Here is a 21,092-nt window from a genome sequence, read left to right as displayed (position 1 = left end):
TATATATATATGTGCGTCTGTCTACGTGCCTGGAAATTTGTGATTTCATGTATTGCCTTGGATCTGGACAGGAACTCATTTTGAATGTATTTATCCACCGTGTGCTAATACCAGATCAATGACTAAGCTACGTATACGGTTAGTGTCAAAAGACCCACGAACGTAGGAACGTTTAGAATGCTTATAAGGCAGTTTTAAACTAGCGAATTTTATTTAGTTGATTCCAAGGAATATGGTCATTAAGACCAATTATGTGAGTTTTTAGTCTGTGGACCCATCTTTGTTCTCGTTCTAAGAGGGTCTTGGACATATTCCCATCTCCTTTGACTTTCTCGATTACAGACCACCAAAGGTCACTGTCTGAATGTTTTTTCTCTACATAGTGTGCCGTAAGTTTGGTAGCTGTTATGGATCTCCTGATGGTACTTCTATATTCGTTGATACGGACTTTTATTTTTCTCCCTGTCATGCCTATGTAGAAGAGTTGGCATGGGCATTTGATGACATAGACCACTCTTTCCGAATTACAATTTGTATGGGATCTCTGTTCCCACTTGTGGTGCATTCCCAAATCAATCTCCTGTGTGTGTTCCGTGAACGCACATGCCAAGCAGGATCCACATGGATAGTGGCCAACAATGGAAGGTTGGTTCCATAAAGTACTTTGATGGATAGTTTTCACTTTCTTTAAATCTGTATGGATCAGAGTGTCTCTCAAGCTTTTGTTCCTTCTGAAGGAGAACATCGGTTTTTCAAATTCCAATTTATTTGAAGTTAAAATTGGCCATTTTTTATTTATAATTTTCTTGACCTCGTTGGATGAAGCATTGAAAGTTGTCACGCAGATGAGTGTGTTGGGCTCATCCCTTTTATGAGTCTCTAGTAGAGCTTCTCGTGGGGTGTTCCGGGAGCGTTTCTGTGCCTTCTCAATGATCCTGTTAGGGTATGCTCTTTCTGCCAGTTTCTTTGTCAGGGCTTGAGCCTCCAGTTTGTACTCTGTTAAGTCTGTACAATTCCTGCGGATCCGTAGGAACTGTCCCACCGGTAGATTTTCCCTCAACGCACGAGGATGGGCGCTGTTGAAATGTAACAGGCTGTTTCTGTCTGTCGGTTTAGTATATAAGGAACTGACTAACCCATTGTTTTTAGCATTAATCGTGATGTCAAGAAAAGAAATGTGGTCTAGGTCATAAGTCAGTGTAAACTTCAGATGTGGGTTCAGGTTGTTGAGCCATGTATGAAACTGTTCTAACGTGGTTGTATCTCCTTCCCATACAACTAGGATGTCATCAATGTACCGCCACCATTTCTTTATGTTGGTTGAGAAAGGGTTGGGGGTCCATATGTGTACATCTTCAAAATGCCCCATGTATAGGCATGCTACGCTCGGCGCACACGTACTGCCCATAGATGTTCCATGGATCTGTAAATAAAGCTGGTCATCAAAGCGAAAGAAGTTTTCCTTCAGTGCCAGACGTAATAGTGTAGTGACCGAGCTTACCGGAGCTTCCCAGGTCCAGTCCTCTTTGTTTAGGACAGTTTGAATCACCTCGATACTTTCTTCTTGAGGGATGCTGGTGTATAAAGCTTCTACGTCTGGGCACACTAGTACATTTTTCTCTGGATTGTACGGTACATCTTGAAGTATGCTCAGAAGATGTTTGGTATCTTGTAAATAAGATCGGATCCTTGTAACTAAGGGACATAGAAACCAATCTGTATACTTAGAGTATATATCGCTGCAGGATATTCAGTGAATTCAATTTCCAGGTATCTGTAAATCACCTGGTTTACGCAAACCCCTAAAAATTACGTCTTAACTCTTACCATTATCAGTTTTGAGCTATTGATTCTTTAACAAACCCAAACACGCTTCACTTGTAAGTTAAAATATCATCCTGGTGATCAATTAGATATCGCTGATTAGTACCAACTTTGTAATGTGTAATTTTTTATTTAGAGCTTACAGATACGAAGTATATATATAAAAAAACTACGTTCCCATGCGGGACGCATCGGAGCTTGCATAGACTCTACTGAGTAACGTTGATTTGAACCAACTATATACTTTCTAAATTACGAGCTCGCGGAAACGATTCATATTCAAATTAGAAATTACAATTCCCATGCGGTACACATCGGGACACATGCAATATTCACTAGGTAACGCTGACCAGATCCAATATATCATGAGCTACTAGATACGAATTACAATCAGGTTAAAAACTACAATCCCCATGCGGTAAACATAGGCGCATGCGCAAAATTTGCTACCGCATCAAGCGTGGTCACGAGATCCAATACATCATGAGCCACTAGATACAAACTACAATCAGGGTAAAAACTACAATCCCCATGCGGTAAACATTGGCGCATGCACAGAATTTACTTCCGCATCAGGCGTGGTCATGAGATCCCGGAAAGCAACGGAATCAACAATCAAGACAAGCTTAAATACGAGGACAGCGGTCACAACAATGATTCCGAGCAGTGGGAACCCATACCGAATAGGTGCTGACACGGGGCAGGACCCTTGGTGGCGTGAGTAAAACCTCAAATGTGTGGTGAATGATATTGAGAGTACGAGTTGTGACATAACAATTTGACATACTTGTGTGTGTTTCCCACACCTGATTCTCGTCTTCTACTTTGATTCCCTTACATATTGCGGCCACTACGCTTGGGCCCTGACCCTCTTCTTATTTTACGGCGATTTTCCAACCCTCCTGGCATTTGACCGTGAATTCACCAAACTTAATGTCTGATACGGAAACATATAGTGTGTGACTACAGGGCTACCCGATGTATAGCGGTCCCACTAGAAGCGTTTCCTCTCCTAAATTGGGGTAAGCGTACAATGTTACTAGAGAGTACCTAGAGAACAGAGTGAATGTATATTTGGGATGTATGCATGAGATAGGAGTGATGCGTTTTAAACTCGTGGTGATAATTTGGAAGGTTTGGCGTCAGATGTGGTTTCAGATACACACAAACTTGGTTGTGTAATGATAGTATGCGGTACAGAACCGCCACCGCACGAATTTGACACCATAATTATGAGTGCATATAGTATGCAGGGAATTTCCGCCACAACAAATCAGAGACACAAAAAATGTTGTGTGTCACGAAAAGTGAGTGGTTATGCCTAAAATCACGCGCACTTTTGTTCCTTTTTGTGGTTGCACGTATGATGATGTGTAATGAGCAGAGACACATACAATGTCCTTGTTGATATGTCTCGCTGCCAAAAAGAACTGATGCACTATATATGTTGTTTGTCAATTTTTATTTCACAGATGGAGTGATTTCTAATACGGAACTACATTTTAATAAGGAGCAGCTACCTGCCCTTACTTCATAATAGTATAGGGAACTTCTCTTTCCTCTCTCCCTACACGCAGGGGGCACCAGCCCTGATGAATGTCCGTGCACCCTTTATGGGGCATTAAGGACAGAAACATGTTGGCAATAGGGTCCTAGGACCATAATACCCCTAGTAACCCTTCTTGTTATATTTTAATATCAGTGCCGAACCCAAGAATAAAGGGATACTGGGGTCCGACACCGATTTTTAATCTTTATACCCCCTGGCCAAAAAATCATTTCATCAAGAGCTCCCTGGAATATTGGTTGAGCCCACCCTGACCTCTAGGCGTCAGGGTGTCCCAATGATGAAGCATGACACCACTAGGGTGTGTGAGGGAAAATATTAACAAAAGGACTTGCCTCCTTCCCCACGCCTAGGTGGTGTTATCTATTTCGAATAGGGCATACCAACACCTGATCTAATAGTAGAGGCTTCTACTACTAACTGGTCCATTGCGGGAGTACCTATAGTGATTTAGTGTCTTCTGATTACCCAGAAGGGTTTTAGAGATCGCTCAGCCAAATCCTATAGACACCTGGTACACATTTAGATGCCCAAAGCCAACTCACCGACAGTTGTTGGCCATCCTCAGACATTCCCCACCAGCATTGTGAGCTCCTTGGCATGCCCTCAGAGACCTTACTGCTCAGTATGCCTTCAGACAATCTCATCTGGTCATTAGGTGGCTCAGCCAGTCCTAAATCCACTTTCAAACACTCCCAGATACTCTTTACACACCACCTGTCTCTCAAAAACTCAGCTTACCTTCAATAACAATGGCAGGCCCTCAAAGAACCTCGGCCGCCCCCTAACGCCCCCATTCTCCCTTCTTTTTTTTTTCTGTGCACTCTCGACACCATCAGTGGGTCCTTAGAGAATGTCTCCTGGCATTCTGACAACCCAATTGATTCATATATGATCCCAGTCAGCTGTGCCAACACGTGCAAGCACTCTTCAACCTTGTGAGTTATTTACAGGAACTGTACTCATGGCATGTATATACCACAATGCATCTGATTGATCTGGTGTTGTTTTGCCGAGCAGTGTGCTCTCCTTCCCCATTGACTATTACTCCAGCTGAACCTCCGCCTGACTGTGAGTACCCTAAGCCAGTCCTAAGCACTGCTCAGAGACTGCTGACTGCCCATCAGACCAGCGGCATAATGCAAAATGATGGGGTCACCCTACAGAATGAGAATGAGGAGCCCCTAAGTCTCCCATATCTCACCGATATTAATTGGTCTTGGACTGAATGGGGTCCCCCTGGAGGGTTGCCCACCCCATACTGCAGGGGCAGCAGTGGCCAATCTTATGCCCTGATTCAGACATTCCCAGCAGACACTTTTGGATGCTCTTTTGGACCCTTGAGACCCCGCCTGACTGTAAATACCCTTGCCTTGCCCTTCAACAGCTCTTTTCAGCCATCAAAGACCTTAAGTATGTTGTGTGATAAGAATCACCATGGCCTCAATCTATTGCATAAACATCTCTTGCCTCCCCTCAGATTACCATGGTGTGCTTCCAGAGCCCGCCAGAATGCTCCTAGAGAACCCCAAAATGTCCTAAGAGGACCTCAACCAGCCATTAGTCACCACCAGCTGGTTCTTCCTCTCCTTCTAACTGGCCACTTGCGACCAACAACAGGCTCGGAACAACCTTTACAATGTCTCATAAACCCTCAGATTGCCTTCAGACACCCTGCCGAGTGTCAGAGACCGTCTGCTTCCCTTCAGACACAACTAGCTAGTCATTAGACATCCTCATTCTGCCATCAAAGAAGTTTTATAAACCCACCAAATACTACTGGGTCACCTGCCAATAGCACTCTGAGACAGTCATCCTACTTTCAGTAGACTACAGCTTTCTATCCAGCTGCCCTTCAACGCCACCCTATCGTGCCTACAGACCCTTGCCCCACCATCAAACACCGCATTGAAACCACAAGAGTCCTTCAAACAGGCCATAAAAACCTTCAGTGTGCATTGAGACACCACAGTCTACGTTTAAACACCTGTAGTATTCATTGAAACTCCCTAGACAGGGCCTCAGAGATTCTCAGCAGACCCTCAGAGACTTTACAGCTCAGCCTGCCATTAAACACCTCTCTTTTGTCATTATTTACCTCTGCCAGTCCACCTACACTGGGCATTAGATCCCACTGATGTCCAACAGAGACCCTAAGCCTTTAGCCAGACATCTTCAACAGAACCTCAGAGAGATTTGGTCAGCTCCTAAACACCATCACTTTCTTTTCAGATATCCCAGGCCCCCACTTAGAAACCCCAGTGAGCCCTGAGAGACCCCTGGCAGACACTCAGCCTGCCTCTTGAAACAGCTCCAATTGACTGTAGGACAAACTGAGCCTCTCTCAGCTTGCCTTCGACAAGACAGATACTTGGAGTGTCTCGAGCTGCTCCAGCATGCCCTCAGAATCCATGAGCATGCTTTCGAAGACACTGAGACTGCTGTCACCCTCTGCTGGTCCTCACACACTCCTGGTGGACCCTCAGATACCTTTGGTGTGCCATCAAGTATGTCCAGCATACCCCAAGAGACCCTCAGCCTGTCCTCCAAAAACCCCAGCAGGTCCTGAAAAGGTCCTCTTTGTAGTGTCACAGATCCTCACCTGCTTTCTCCTGCCTCTTGAGGGTCTCTAGTGACCCAATGGAGGTGTCAGAATGTAGGTGAGGCTGTTCCTGCACCAGCCGCCTTCTCCCGTCAGCATGATCTCTGCAGACGTGCGCTGACAGGAGGAACCATCCTGCGGTGACAAGCAGCTCTCAAAGAACACAAGAGCAGAGAGCGCTGCTTTAAGCTGCGAGTGGGTGAGATACCCAATGCTATATCTGTGCCAGTGGTTTCAGATGGGGTTCACCAGCACTCATTCTTGGGGACTGACACTTTTTTTTCCCCATCAGACTTTGACCCAGAGCAAGAAAGCGACAAAACCAAATGGGGGCAAGAAAGTAAAAGATGGAAAAACTTTTACCAAGGGAGAGAGCAGGTATGGCAAGGAGCATGCAAACAGGAGATAATGTGTGTGGAGTGTCTGGTGGTGGTTTAAAGAGGCATGGGGTGGAATTAAGATTAAGCATCCTTGGTATGCAGCTGACATTTGATAGGCTGATTGCAATCTGAGCAAAACTTTGGGTCCCAGCCCTCAATATTTTACAGATTAAGCACTGGCGATACCCATGAGGATGATGAAGGTGCTTGGCAGGGGGCAGGTGTTTTTTATTTCAATTTGGGAAAGTCTGTATATATCAAGGGTGGTGACTGTGGATGGCTGGAATCCAGGTATTTTTATTTAATCTTATATCTGGGCTGGGTTCAAGCACTTTTCAGAGTGGTGGGGGTGGGTGTCAGGAGGCACAGTGCTTATTTTTCACATTGGTAGTTATGGGGGGCATATGTTGATGGTAGTCAGGATGGATGGTAGGAGGCAGTGCTTCATTTGTTAAAAATAATAAGTGCCAGGGTCCTCGTCAAGAGTCACTGCAGTTTGCACCACCCATTGCCACTCCCAGCAGCTGCCAATGACAGTACCTTCACAAGTACTAACCATCGCACTCCTACAAGTGCGACAGTTTAGATTATTCCACGCCCCAAAGCTATAAGAATGTCTTGGGCGAGAGGTATTAGATGTTATTAATGCATATTAAATTAATAAACAACTGTTGTTCTGCTCACCTCTAAATTACACAAACAGTGCCACCATGTGGCATCTCTCATAAGTGCCAGTGTTGACAATTAAGTGCCTGTGTCGAGCACCAGAAACCACTGGCTCAAATTAAGCACTGGTAGGAGGTAAAGTTTTTCTTACAACATTTGGATGGCAGGCAGTGTTATATATGTATCTTTCATTTCTTATATTCATCTACGCTGAAAACATTCCGACCTATGGAGTAAACTTGCCCAGTGCCAGACTTAAGGTACAAGAGTTATCTGTCGTTATCTCGATTTTCGCTGTGAAATACAGACTTTGCAGCTATAACATATCAAGCAAAGCATACATCAATAATACACCTACGGGTGCAGTTGCTTTAAATGTTTTTGAAAGATATTCAGTAATTACAGGCATTTTTTGGCTTTTTCACAGACATCATTTGTTCTGTTCAGAACTAGTTATTTGACGTGGTTGGCACGCTTTGACAATATTGAACCTCAAAGTACGTAGGCATACCATTAAGATAAACCCACCAATTTTTATGACATAGAAACTTTTAAAAATCAATAAAAAATCCAGGCTTTTTAAGGCCATTGAGGAATTCAGGGGCAGATTTACAAGCCCCTTGCGTCTTTTTTTGCACTGCCGTTGCATCACTTTTTGTGACGCAGCGGCGGCGTAAAACGGTGGCCCATTTACAATGTGACGCTTCTAGGGAGATGCGTTACATTGTAAGCCCTGTGTCACATTATACCTGCATCAGGTATAATGTATGCAGGGCGGGCGTTCCCTCGCAAAAAAGCCTCGTAGATGTGAAGCAGTGAAATCTACACGATTTCACTGCACCACTTCTAGGACGCCACTGCGTCAAAACGTTACGCCTGCTTGGAGCAGCCGTAAGGAGTGACGCAGCACAATGAGGATAGGCCTCCTCATGCATTGCTGGAGTTGCATCGTGCTTGCGACACGACAACAGCAATGCGTGACTTTTGCGCCAACAGATGGGTTCGAATTTCTGATAAAGCTGACAATCCTTGCGCCATGGTGCGTCGTATTGTAAATACGACACATCCATGGTGGTGCAAGAGTTTCTCGGGGTGGCTCAGGGAAAGTGACGCATCTCTACATATGGGTCACTTTCTTGTAAATCTGCCCCTAAGACTCAAACTACCGTCCAAAGTAGGCCCAAGAGGGCCTGGTTCACGACATATTTTCTTCTTAACCACTATGCAAAGAATTCTATTTAGATTCACTGTATCCAATTCTTTATTTTAATCACGAAAACCTAGATATGACCCTTCTGCACCTGCGGTGGACACTCTGAAAGCAGCTTAGATCCCCTGAATCGGTGTACCCCCAAAGAACATGATACAGGGAACGTTTTAAATGCGCTTTCACAGCTTCCTTCGCCGAAAGAGCTGCTGTCTTTGATGCAGAGTTGAAAGGCGCACCTGTAGCAAAACCCAGGTTTAGCATAAACCCTAATGTTCCACTAAAACATTCTCTGACTGTGTTCTGTATGTCGTCATAAACCTCTTTCATCTGTTCTCACTTTCAGTGACAAAACAAACTCACATTCTCTTCAGAGTTGACAATGCGGAGCCGTTTGACACAAAACAATAGGGCGGTCATGAATAACAGTAAAAAAAAAAGCAGTTGTTTGCTTACAACAAAAAGCTGCTAATTAATATGTAAAAATAGGCCTTGCAAATGGAAGATTACTGATTGGACATGGGGAAACTGCTTTTATGTCTCATTTCCCGAGCTCATCCGCCGCTGCGCAAATCAAAGGCGACGGAATAAATGAAAAAAATGTGCATACGTGAGTTTATTAATGCAGGAGAGACGCCGTCGCGGTTTTCTTCGGAGCACAGCGTGTTCAGAAATGGATGCGCGTCGCGCGAGGGTGACAGGGGGAACAGCGCGCGATGATCTACGGCCGCGCCGCTTTGCGGTGCCTCGTTTCATAAAGCATATTGAATAAAACACCAGGGTGGCATGTCTGAAAATGCCAGGGAATTTCACCTGCTGCAGTTTTATTGCCCAAAAAACGGAGCCCTGAAGAAATAGAGAAGCGGGCTTCTGCAAAACTGACAGGAAAATGCCTATCGCGGCGATATGCGCAGCTTAAAGGCCTCTTTTATGTTCCATAAACGTAATGTATTCCTGCGCCGGCTGCAGCTCCGACGTGGCTGTGAACTGCGTTCCGCCGTTTTATGTTGTCTTCCACGACTGCGGCGAGGCATTAAACAAGAAATGCATTTTGGTCTCTTTTCATTTAAAATCAAGGACCATTTGTTACCCCCCAAATGAAGCTGTTACCCTCCTCTGCTTGAAAGTGGGCTCCTGGTTGATGGAGCGTTTAAATGTGCACATAGGAAACTCTCTGCATAATGGCAACTCCACGAAAAATGCTCTTTGCAGTCCAGCGACCCGGAACCGCCTGCCAGAAACAATAAACAGCGCATTGATATTTTTAAATGTAAGCCTGCACGGCGAGGCCGCTTTAAGTTCCCCTGGGGTCATTGGAGACGTGTGAGCTGATGCACATTTATGAATGTGGACAACCTTCTCCAATAAGGCCACACTTTCACCACCCACACCCAGTGCCACGTCATCAGTGAGGAATAAGGCGGGGTACTACACAGCCGCCCCCACAGCCTCTGCCCACCTGTTCAAGGAATTTGAACGCAATCATGCGTTTCTAAGCACTGTAAATACCAGATGTCATTATTACTCAATGTATGGCATTCAATGTACCTACCTGCTCGGATGGATGAAAGGCTGAGCCTGTGTTGCCAGGATTCAACCGCATGACCTTCATGTCATCTTCTCCAAATATTATTTTGTAGATATTTGATCAAACGCCTGTAAGGCCCGCAGCATTTGGCGTAATGTTACTCTAAGAAAGTGTATAATGATTTGGGGTGGGCAGTTACCCACATCAAGGAATATTGATACTAACATGTCAGAGTGAACCCCAAAGTCACTAAATTACCAGTGCAGCCCCTTGGTAGCTATGGCACAGAGCAGATAGGTTTAACGAAGGGCAATGGGTAAAAATTGCATACAGTAATGTTAGAAATTGGGTTTCTGGTTGGCTAGGGTATGCGCCTAAGCCAGGCAGAACCCACCACTCTAGTCAGGGCAAGGGAGCTACACACCCAAGATAACCCCTGCTCACCCCCTTGGTAGCTTGGCACCAGCAGTCAGGCTTATCCCAGAGGAAATGTGTAAAGCGTTTGCGCAACACACTCACACAGCAGTGACACACTAGGCACACCACAAAAGAGGCTCCACACAAGGTTGTATAAAAATAGCCTTTATCAATAACACCACATTAGAAGCCAATCACATATATTACACTGTGCCACCAGGCACTCGTCATGACCTCACAGGGATTATATAAATCACTTGGCCAATCGCATCACGGTCATAACCATCACAGAGGGGATAACCAGTAACTACTGGTAGGACTGTACTGAGCATAACACCTTATGCATACACATTATCAGTAGTGCACTATAGTATTATAGAGTGCACACATCACAGTAAGATCAGTACGTAAACTGTACATAAATACCACTTCTATTCACATCAGGGTATAGCATAACATAAACTCTGTAGTGAACAAGGTTAGCACAATACATCCCCCAATGTAGGGCACCCAAGGACCTGCACCTCTATTTCAAATCTGCAGCCACAGCGCTTTGTTGCTTACCGTATGGGTTGCGCGGTAATTGCAGGAACGGGACCTCCGTTGAGGGTTGCCACCCAGTCCTGCTCTCTAATCTTATGTACCCCCCAAGGTAATTGATCACCAAAGGTAGGGGAGGCACCAGCTCTGTCCACGTTGGCCGAGGACCTCCCTTCAACCCAAGGACTGGCCCCACAAGCGTGCAGCCCTGGGGCTTACCACAATGAAGGTCAGCCCCACTCACCACTCCCTGGGGACTGAGCGAGTTAGGTTGCAGCCGCCCACTGCAACCGACGACCAGTGCTCCGGTGCTCCAGGTGGGAGGCGGCCAATGGCGGTGCTCCGATCTTGCCCTTCAGGACCGGGTAGACTCAGTTCACCATCTCTGTCCTCCTTTCCTCCATTTGAAGTCGGGAGCGCGGTCCACTTCACCCCACCCACAACCAGGCTCAGCCACACGACTGGTTACTTCTGTCTGGCTTCCGGTGGACACAGGACTTCCTGCTAGACAGCAACGAGCCACGATTCCTTCTCAGCTCTGTTGAGGGTTTAGAGCAACTCTCTTTCTTGCACAAGAACGTGAGGTAGGCTCCCGCCCTGAATTTAAATCTGCAGCGTCTTCTGCTCCATTTTTACAGGGTGAGCCCGCATCTCGGGCTCCGGCAATAAATTCAGCCCCCACCACGCGCCTCTGTCGGGTAGGTGCAGCGCCTCTGAGCGCAGAACAATGAAGCCTCCACAGCAGTATGAGCCCACACCCAGGGCTCAGGCAAATACACTCCAGTGCGCCCCAAGCCCAGCTTCAGGGCCAAACGCGATCCCCCAGACCCTGGGTAGTGCTCACCACGCGCTATGTCCTCTCAAGCCCAGAGCAGCCCCCAGGAGCAGTCCACAGCACTCCTTTCGTGCTGAGCTCCGTGAGCAATGGGACACTCAGGTTAGGAAAATGGGAAGCAGGCCAGCACACATGATCCCTGGGGATAAGGGCAGTTCCTTCAGCAAAGCAGCTCCCAAGGCAAAGTTCCAGTGGCGGGTCCCTGCCAGCACAGCTCTTTTCCCATCCCACCAGTGTCTTCCTCCCACATGAGGTCTCAGCCCCTTTACTTATAGTGTAGTGTCTTTGTTTTGAGGACACTTTAAAACATATTTATAAGTGCACAACACCCCCCTCCCTTCACAGTGTATGCCCTGGCCCCAGAGACACCACAGGGTGGCAGAGGCAGCATTGTGGAAGGCAGGCACAGCCCTATTCAGGACCAGGTGCAACTCCCCCCACCACTCCAAATGCAGACCAGGCCTATTCAGCCTAGCACTGAGTCACCCAGGCAGGACACACCTCAACCCCCAAGGGACTCGCTGGAGTGAATGCACATACCCTCTCCTCTGTCAGTCAGAGCCAGACGGTCAATACACATCCAGGCAGGGCACAAAGACGCATAACACACAGAAATGCCCACTTCTAAAGGTGGCTTTTCTGAAATAGTAATAAATCTGCTTTCACCAATAAACAGGATTTATCACTACTATTCTAAACATACCAAACATGGTCACGCTACCCCTCTCATGTCAGGAATTGCCACTGAAGCAGATATCAGGGAATCCACAATGCAAACCTATAAGAGGGTAGCCTCACAGAAGTGAGAAACCAAATAGGCTGTTTGTCCCTACCAGGACATGCCACACAGTTAAGGCTCATGTCCTACCTTTTACTTACACTGCACCCTGCCAGAGGGCTAGCTAGGGCCAAACTTAGGGGTGACTGATATGTAGTAAAAGGGGAGTTGCAGACATGGCAACCACTTTACATTCTACGTCACAGAGGCAGTAAACTGCAGGGGCAGAGGCCTGAGGCAGGCTAGAAAGCGCCGGGACACTCCTTGGAGTAGCCGTGCGCTATACAAGTCACCCATTAACATAACATAACATAACATAACATAACTTGAAAGGCTACTTAGGTGGGAGGTGCAAGCAGGGCTGCAAGCTCACCAGTAGCATTTAATTTACTGGCCCTGGGTATGTGGAATACCACTGTACAAGGGACTAATAGGTAAACTAAATATGCCAAACTGGTGTAGACCAATCTTACCAAGTTTACAAGAAAGAGAGCACATGCACTTTAGCACTGATCAGCAGTGATAAAGTGCCCAGAGTCATAAAACCACCAACAACAGGTCAGAAAAAATACAGGAGAAAGGCAAAAAGTTCTGGGATGACCCTGCACAAAGGGTCAAGTCCAACAAGTACCTAAACATTTATAGAGTAAAACACCAAGCAATAAAAATAAAAATAGTGCCAAATAGCAGGAAGCGACAATAATAGTCTGTGGAAGAGGGAGATCGACAACTCGGTATGATTTCAAGCCAACTGGGAGGGAGCCGGGGTTAGATGCACCAAGCAGATTAGCTAAAGTCAAAGATTTATCTTTCTGAAGTAGTGTCTTTTATGGGCCTCAAAATCCTACAGGGAGCCGAGCCTGAAGCTGTATCCAAGGAAGGTGCATCGAAATTGGACACCTTTTCGGTGAAGTCCCCCTGAATGCTCCTTAGGTCTTGGAAATCAGAAAAGTCCCAATTTTTTAGGGTTGTTGGAGTCGCACCTCTCGGTCTCTTCTAAGGCTTACAGGACTTAGGGACAGCACTTAAGGGTCAGGACTCACTCCATCAGAGGCCACTAGCAAGGTCCAGTCCAAGTCCATTTGGTACCGGTCAACTGATCACTTTAGATGAAAAGGCCTCTTGCAACTTGTTATGTCTTGTAGCCACACAGGAGGTCAGCCAACTGACCCTTGGGCTCCTCTTCTTTGTCATGGGCACAAGAGGGAGCAGGTTCAGTTCTTCAGTGCTTCCTAGGTCACAGACAGCAGGTCCAGTTCTCTTCTGATTTTTTGCAAGTCCAGAAGTGCCCTTAGGAGGGTATTTTAGGATGTCAAATTCCTAACCAATGGGGTAGAAGTTCCCCAGCGCAATCCTACCCACTTTTGTAGTCATTCCTGTCTGCCTTCGGGGCAGCCTGGTTTGAGTAGGCCTTGGAACAAAGGCTTTTCTATTTCATGTAATTAAGTTCCTGGGTCCACCCCAACTGCCCTTCCTGGGCTGACAGGGCCCAAAGCTCCCACACCCAGTCCATCCTGCCACTAGACCTAAGCCATTGTTCTGTTCTGGGAGCAGTTATCACACCTCATTAAGGTCAAGCATGGACTGGGCTGCTGCTAGAAGACTAATGCAAATAGACTCCCGGAGTATCAGGCAGTGGAAAGATAACTGTCTACTAGTTACTTTTCCTAAATATTTATTAGAAATCTAACTGCACAAATGAATTGGACTTTTATTAAACATGAAACATAGTCTTTGAATTACTATTTTAGTCATTTTCTGTCAAACGCTACATACTAAACTTTCTATCTGTACTGTGGCATTTTCTAGACTTCATCTACAGCCTGCCAGTGAAAATAGCTTTTGGGGGCTGGTCACAGGGGGAACATGCCAACTTTAATTCAATACATTTTCTTCTAATAAATATCAGGCAGCCTACCTTGTGGGTAATAAGGCGTACTTGGTGGGGGTGACATTAATATTTAAACGCAGGATTCCATGCCTGTCAAAAAGTGTTATTTGACAAGTTTGGCAGCAGGTTTTAGACTAATGCCATCAGGATACACATGGTAGACCTGAAGCAATGTTTCACAGGCCAACCCTGGTTCTGCAGTCCACAAGTGGCATTTAACTTCTATGTCCTGTGTGTACTTTGTAAGCCATTTACAAGGGACTTCTAGGCAAGTTAAATATGTCAATTGGAGTAATCCAATGTATCAATGTTTCAATGGCAAGCACAAGCACATTACTTCACTTCTGTTTAGTAGGGGTGAAGTGCACATAGTTAACAAATTAACAAAAATAGGGTACAGAAAAAAGGCAAAACGTCATGCAGAAAAGGCAATTTCGCAACAGTTACTAATATTGATGCAGCAAAGGTTTCAGAGTGTCATTCTTTTCATTAAGATGCATGGATCCCTGTGAATTTCTTTTCATATTTGCAGTGTGTGACAGACAGGCAAAGTGAAGTTGAGCAGGGTAACTCAGAAGTATGATTTACAGAAAATGAGGCTGAGGCAAAAAGGAAGGCACCCCTCACATCAAGTTAATTCAATTAACCTTTGTGGTGCTCCGATCTGGAAGAACAACCTCCTAGTCTCCCCAACAGGAGTACAACTCCATAATGTCATTTGGCAAAGAATGATCAGCACACACATTTATAAGTATATGATGCACATAATATAACATCTTATTAAGACATGGGATGCATACATTTATTTTTTATATTTATTTATTTTGCATAAAAATATATTCCTTTATTCTCGTCTTCCTAAAACAGATTTCTTGTGTAGCCATGCATCCCATGTCTTAATAGGATCTTATAATAAGATGTGCATCATATACTCATAAATGTGTGTGCAGACCATTCTTTGCTAAATAACTGAGAAGTATAGCTGCTTATGCAATAAGAGTTGCATGTGTGAAGGATGAACAAATAGCACTGTAGGGATGATTCTAATGGGATGACTGGTCCTGTACATCTGGAGAGTGGTCATTTGGGTGCATATTATCAAGCAGAGTGATAAAATTATCGCCGCTTTAGCGGCAGAAAACTGCCACTAAAACGGCGATAATGGGCTTGATAATATGCTCTATGGAATTCCAATTGAAGCCCAGGTTAGATGTGAAGGACTGTGACACCCTACACTGATATGAGTACGCTATACAACAAATGAAATGCATATGAGTGGCTATGGAGAGATGAGGGGCACTGGGGGAGGGTAGTAGTGAGGGTGTCTGAGAAGGAGTTCAATAGGGGGAGGGGTTATGGAGAGATGAGGGGTGCTGGTGGAGGGTGGCAGGGAGAGAATCCGAGGAGGAGGTCTTGTGGGTGAGGGTCTACGGAGAGATGAGGGGCACTAGAGAAGGGAAGCAGTGAGGGAATCTGAGGAGGAGGTCAATAGGTGGAGGGCTACGGAGAGATGAGGGGCACTGGAGGAGGGTGGTAGTGAGGGAGTCTGAGGAGGAGGTCAATAGGGGGGCTACAGAGAGATGAGGGGAGCTGGTGAAGGGTAGTAGTGAGGGAGTCCGAGAAAGAGGTCAATAGAGGGGGAGCTCCGGAGAGATTAGGGGCACTGGTGGAGGGTGGCATTGAGGGAATCTGAAGAGGGGGTCAATAGGGGGAGGGGCTACGGAGAGATGAGGGGCATTGGTGGAGGGTGGCAGTGAGGGAATCCGAGGAGAAGGTCATGAGGGAGACCTCGAGAATGGTCACTTGCCTGATACTCCCATCTTAGAAACCTCCTCTTCCCATCAAAGGGACATTACATGGAGAAAAAAACACTTTTTGAGAGTGATAACATTTAGAAAGATATTTGGAAAGAAAAGAATGAGTTTTACTGGGCCCTTGTAAGACTAAGGAGATAAAGGAGGGCCCTGAAGCATGCCTGGCTAGACATACAAGTGACAAATTGGGCCCGCAGTGGCCCACCCAAATGCATCCTTGGCCCACCCAAATAAAAATTCCTGGAGCCGGGCCTGCTTTCAGACAAGTTTCACTGACTCTGCCTGATTGTACTCCAATTTTCACTTATCAAACACGCCTTGCCACAGCACATAGGTCTCACCTTTGTAAACCAAGACCCGAGCTACTGCCTTTGCCAATGTTTGTCTATAAAGTATTGTCTAAAAAAACAGAAAAAATCAAAATACTGAAGGAAAAGCAAACGCCTATCTTAGGATATTTATTAGAGAAATCCAGTGATTGTTTTTCAAATTTTGAATTTTATGGGTTTGGTAAAGATATACTTAGGCCATTGCCCAGAAAACCATTAGAGATTTACCTGCAGCCCTGTGTTAAAGGTGAATAATGAAGAGCATGTACTCTCGTTATGCCTTGTGCCCCGTACCTATGCTCTCAGTATTCCAAGGAATACCTGTAGCCATTATTTATTTATTTATTTTTGAAGTTTTATATAGTGCTGGCTAGACCCGGAGGTATCAGAGCACTTTACATAGATGATTGCACAGGTTACATACGCGAATATGCAAATAGCAATGAACAAAAAGAACATCGGTAATGCGGCGGAGCAAGGGATAAACAATTGGTAAAAAGTAAACAGAAGAGTAGGGGGGAGGGGAAAAGGGCAGAGACAATCTTTAGATTAAGTTAATTTCAAATTCAGCAAATCGGCACCAACTTGAGGAGGTATTCGGGGCCAGTTGAACCCACCGGGCCGGTAACAGAGGCAGTCCTAATTCAAGTCCAGTGAAGAACCGCAGATGGGAAAGAGGTCACGGCACCGAAGCACTGCGGGACAGCATTCAATCCTCAGTCGAGACTTGCAGATCGGCGAGAAAGTCTGCCGATGGGGGAAACATGGCCGCATCGCATCCACCAATTTCACCGACGGGACGTAGAAAAGCGAAGGGGGAGCAAGATGGAGATCGCAGCAGCCCCTCCCAGGGAGCCGACCAGGACGCCGACGCCCAAAGTCAAACGGATGAGGCAAGCTGCAAATGGCAATTCTCGTAGAAGCAGCGTCGCTGCGGGAAGTGCACGTGGCTGTCGCCTGGAATGCACCATTCCCTGAGGCAGTAGACCACAGCGGCAGTGGCGTAACGAAACTTGAGGGGGCCCCCCTGCAAAGTACATGGAGGGGGCCCCCCATTCTCCTCGCCAGTCAAGAGCCCTCAGGCCAGCGACCCGCCATACTGCAGGGGCTCACCCCAGCCATAAAAAAAGGATTCTGGTTCCTCTATTGGTCACATCCGCCCTCTCATCGAGCGATTTACATACATCAGTAAATGCTGCTGCGCCCTCCAGCAAAGTTACATAACACTGCCTCCAGCCGGCCCACCAAACACATCCTCCTACTTGATGAGCCACCTTCAAGCGAAGCCCTCTCAGTTAACCACCTCCAAACTCAGATCACTTCCGTCGTGCCTGCTACTAACTCATCCATTACACTCTACCCTCACCCCTATGAAACCCGCAATTATGCTTTTCTGCCCGCCTTTAAAACCACCCCTCGGATGTCACTGCAAACCTGTGACCGCCGCCTACTGCTCCCCTGTCCATCACCCACAGAAAGACTGATGACCGGTCACCATCTAACCACTGCCTACCAGTAAAGACAGAGCCTTTCAGCTGCTGGCCTTCCCAATGCCACTATGGAAGTTTTAAAAATGTTGAACAATCTCTGCAACTGACCACCTCAAAACATTTCTTCCTGCTAGCCTATACGGCATCAAAGCCGTTCCTGCTACTTTTCATCCTCTGCATGATGCACACAATAATATCAAATGTACAAAGGGTCAGATTTTTGTTTCCTCACGCCAACATTAATTTACACTATGTACCCCACTAAACCATACCTGCTGTCAAAGGCAAACCAGATCCCATATGTAGCACCAGTCAACAAGTACCCCAAGGACAAACACCAGAGAGAATGAGCGATTCATGAATTAAACCTACAATGACAACGTAGCATTTCCCCACCAACTGTCAGCCCAGCGCAGTCTGCAACCGCACAGTAGCCATCAATACCAGCAACGTCTAAAGCGCATTTCCACTTCCTTTCTTTGGCAGCTCCTGATACATATACGTATGCCTTCTGGGCGCCATCTACCACAGACCACAGCATTCTTTGTGTCCCTAAGACTAACCGAATGCTGTCGGTGAACGCTTCTCTTCCCCCTTCCTTACTAATAACTAATGGAGGATAACGAAAAAAAAATATAGTATTTTCTTATGCAAATAGCGTATCAAGAACTTGCTGCCCGCAGTCCTCGCCAGATCCACCCAAATCAATATTCTGCTATCGCACCATCCTGCCACCCCTATTATTATCTGAAGATATTTTTTTATCCCTTCCTTGAACTGGGAAAAGCAATACTTTGCACAAAAACCAGTCCCTTTAAAACCTTTGCTACTTACAGACTCGCAAAGCACTTCCTTGTTTTACTAACTGTTGTAAAGCAAACGGATAACTCATTCTAGGATTTGGATTATTGTTTAGAGGTGTGGAAGTTAATACTGAGACATAGGATGATTTTTTGCATACACTCGTTCTTCCCTGCATGCGCACACAAAGCAACATTACAATTTAGCTAAACAAATTGTTCAGAAATGTACCGGAAGGTAAAGAAACAGCCCAAATAATTTTTACAAAGAAAAATAGACAATCGTCAACTTCATACCCCATGACATAAAAGCCTTAGCGTGCACAGCTTGCTCAAATCCACGCTACCTAATTCTACCAAACTCAGCACATTTGAACATCTCATAATTCCATGCCACACAATTCAACTATAAATAATTTAACCCTACATTCCATACCACATAATTACAATCCTAAAAATGAAAAAACATATATTTCTACTTCACTCCATACCACATAAGTCCACATCACATAATAACATTCCACACAACTTAATAGCACTCCAAACCACATAATTACACTCCACACAACAAAATTTAAGTATACATAATTCCACTTCAACCTATATAATTATACGTCACACAACATATTTACACTCAACTTTAAAACACAGAATTACCCTCCACAAAATACAACTCTGCAACATGCTACATAATTCCACTCCGCACAATTATACACCACACCATGCCACATAATTCCACATGTCTCACAATTCCACAATTCATCCCCACACAATTCATCACACATAATTACTCCACATAATACCACTCAGCACCACATAATTAACCTCCACATAATTATGCTCTCATCCATATTGCATAAATACACTGCACATAAATCTAGTCTATGCCACGTAGCAACATTCCACATACACTCGTTCTTTCCTGCATACGCACAAAAAGAAACATCACAATTTAGCTTAACAAATTGTTCAGAAATGTACCGGAAGGTAAAGAAACAGCCCAAATTATTTTTAAAAAGAAAAATAGACAATCGTCAACTTTATACCCCATGACATAAAAGCCTTAGCGTGCACAGCTTGCTCAAATCCACGCTACCTAATTCTACCAAACTCAGCACATTTGAACCTCTCATAATTCCATGCCACACTATTCAACTATAAATAATTTAACCCTACATTCCATACCACATAATTACAATCCTAAATATGAAAAAACATATATTTCTACTTCACTCCATACCTCATAATTCCACATCACATAATAACATTCCACACAACTTAATAGCACTCCAAACCACATAATTACACTCCACACTACACAATTCAAGTACACATAATTCCACTTCAACCTATATAATTATACGTCACACAACATATTTACACGCAACTCCAAAACACAGAATTACCCTCCACAAAATACAACTCTGAAAAATGCTACATAATTCCACTCCGCACAATTATACACCACACCATGCCACATAATTCCACACGTCACAATTCCACAATTCATCCCCACACAATTCATCACACATAATTGCTCCACATAATACCACTCAGCACCACATAATTAACCTCCACATAATTATGCTCTCATCCATATTGCATAAATACACTCCACATAAATCCAGTCTGTCACGTAGCAACATTCCACATAACTACACTTCACACCATGCCTCATAATACCACTCAACATAATTTTCACCCAGCAGCGAACACTTCCACGTCACACATTTCAACTCTACACATTTCCATTCCACACCACATAATTCAACAACAAACTACATAATTCAAACCAACAACAGAATTACATAACACACCACATACATCCAATCTACACCACAAAATTCCACATCATGCTATAATATTTAACAGCACACCACATAAGTAAACTCCACTACATACTACTCCACAACGCAAAATACCATTCCAGATAATCTCATTCCAAGACACACAATCCCACTCCATGACACACAATCCCACTCCACATAATTCCAGTACACTCAATACCACACAATTACTATCCACATAATTACATTATTTCGCTACACAGATCCAATCCACACAATACAATTCGACAACTAACAATTCCAATCCAAACCACATATGTCCACTTGACACCACACACATTCACTCCACTCCAATCAGAAAACACATAGGTAAAATACACTGTCCTTTACAATGTCAATAGCTCTAACTCTCACAAATGCGAGACCAATTGGATTGCAAATGCTTGTTTACCTTCCAATGTGACCGAGCAGATCCTGTTCATTTTTTTTATTTTTATTTATTTTATGGAGTTTTATATAGCTCGAACTTGACCCGTATCGGGTATCATAGCGCTTTACATGAGCACCAGTTGCGTTACATGAGGACACATTCATATTTGTTAGGCACAGGTAGATTAAGTGATTTGCCCAGAAGCAC

General features: G+C 45.0%; 1 protein-coding gene across 1 annotated transcript in view; it reads left to right on the top strand.

The window, feature by feature from the left end:
- Nucleotides 1–21,092, top strand: part of LOC146868713 (solute carrier family 53 member 1-like) — a 401,652-nt gene that overhangs the window by 98,129 nt on the left and 282,431 nt on the right. Inside the window, exon 3 of the mRNA XM_085624148.1 lies at nucleotides 14,679–14,701. Coding sequence (XP_085480274.1) covers nucleotides 14,679–14,701 — 23 coding nt within the window. The remainder of the gene's footprint in view (nucleotides 1–14,678; nucleotides 14,702–21,092) is intronic.

This window comes from Triturus cristatus, chromosome 1_2 (assembly GCF_964204655.1).
Source record: "Triturus cristatus chromosome 1_2, aTriCri1.1, whole genome shotgun sequence".
In the NCBI taxonomy this organism is placed as follows: domain Eukaryota; kingdom Metazoa; phylum Chordata; class Amphibia; order Caudata; family Salamandridae; genus Triturus; species Triturus cristatus.
Note: the sequence above shows the minus strand (reverse complement) of the source record. Positions and strands in the feature narration are given on the sequence as shown.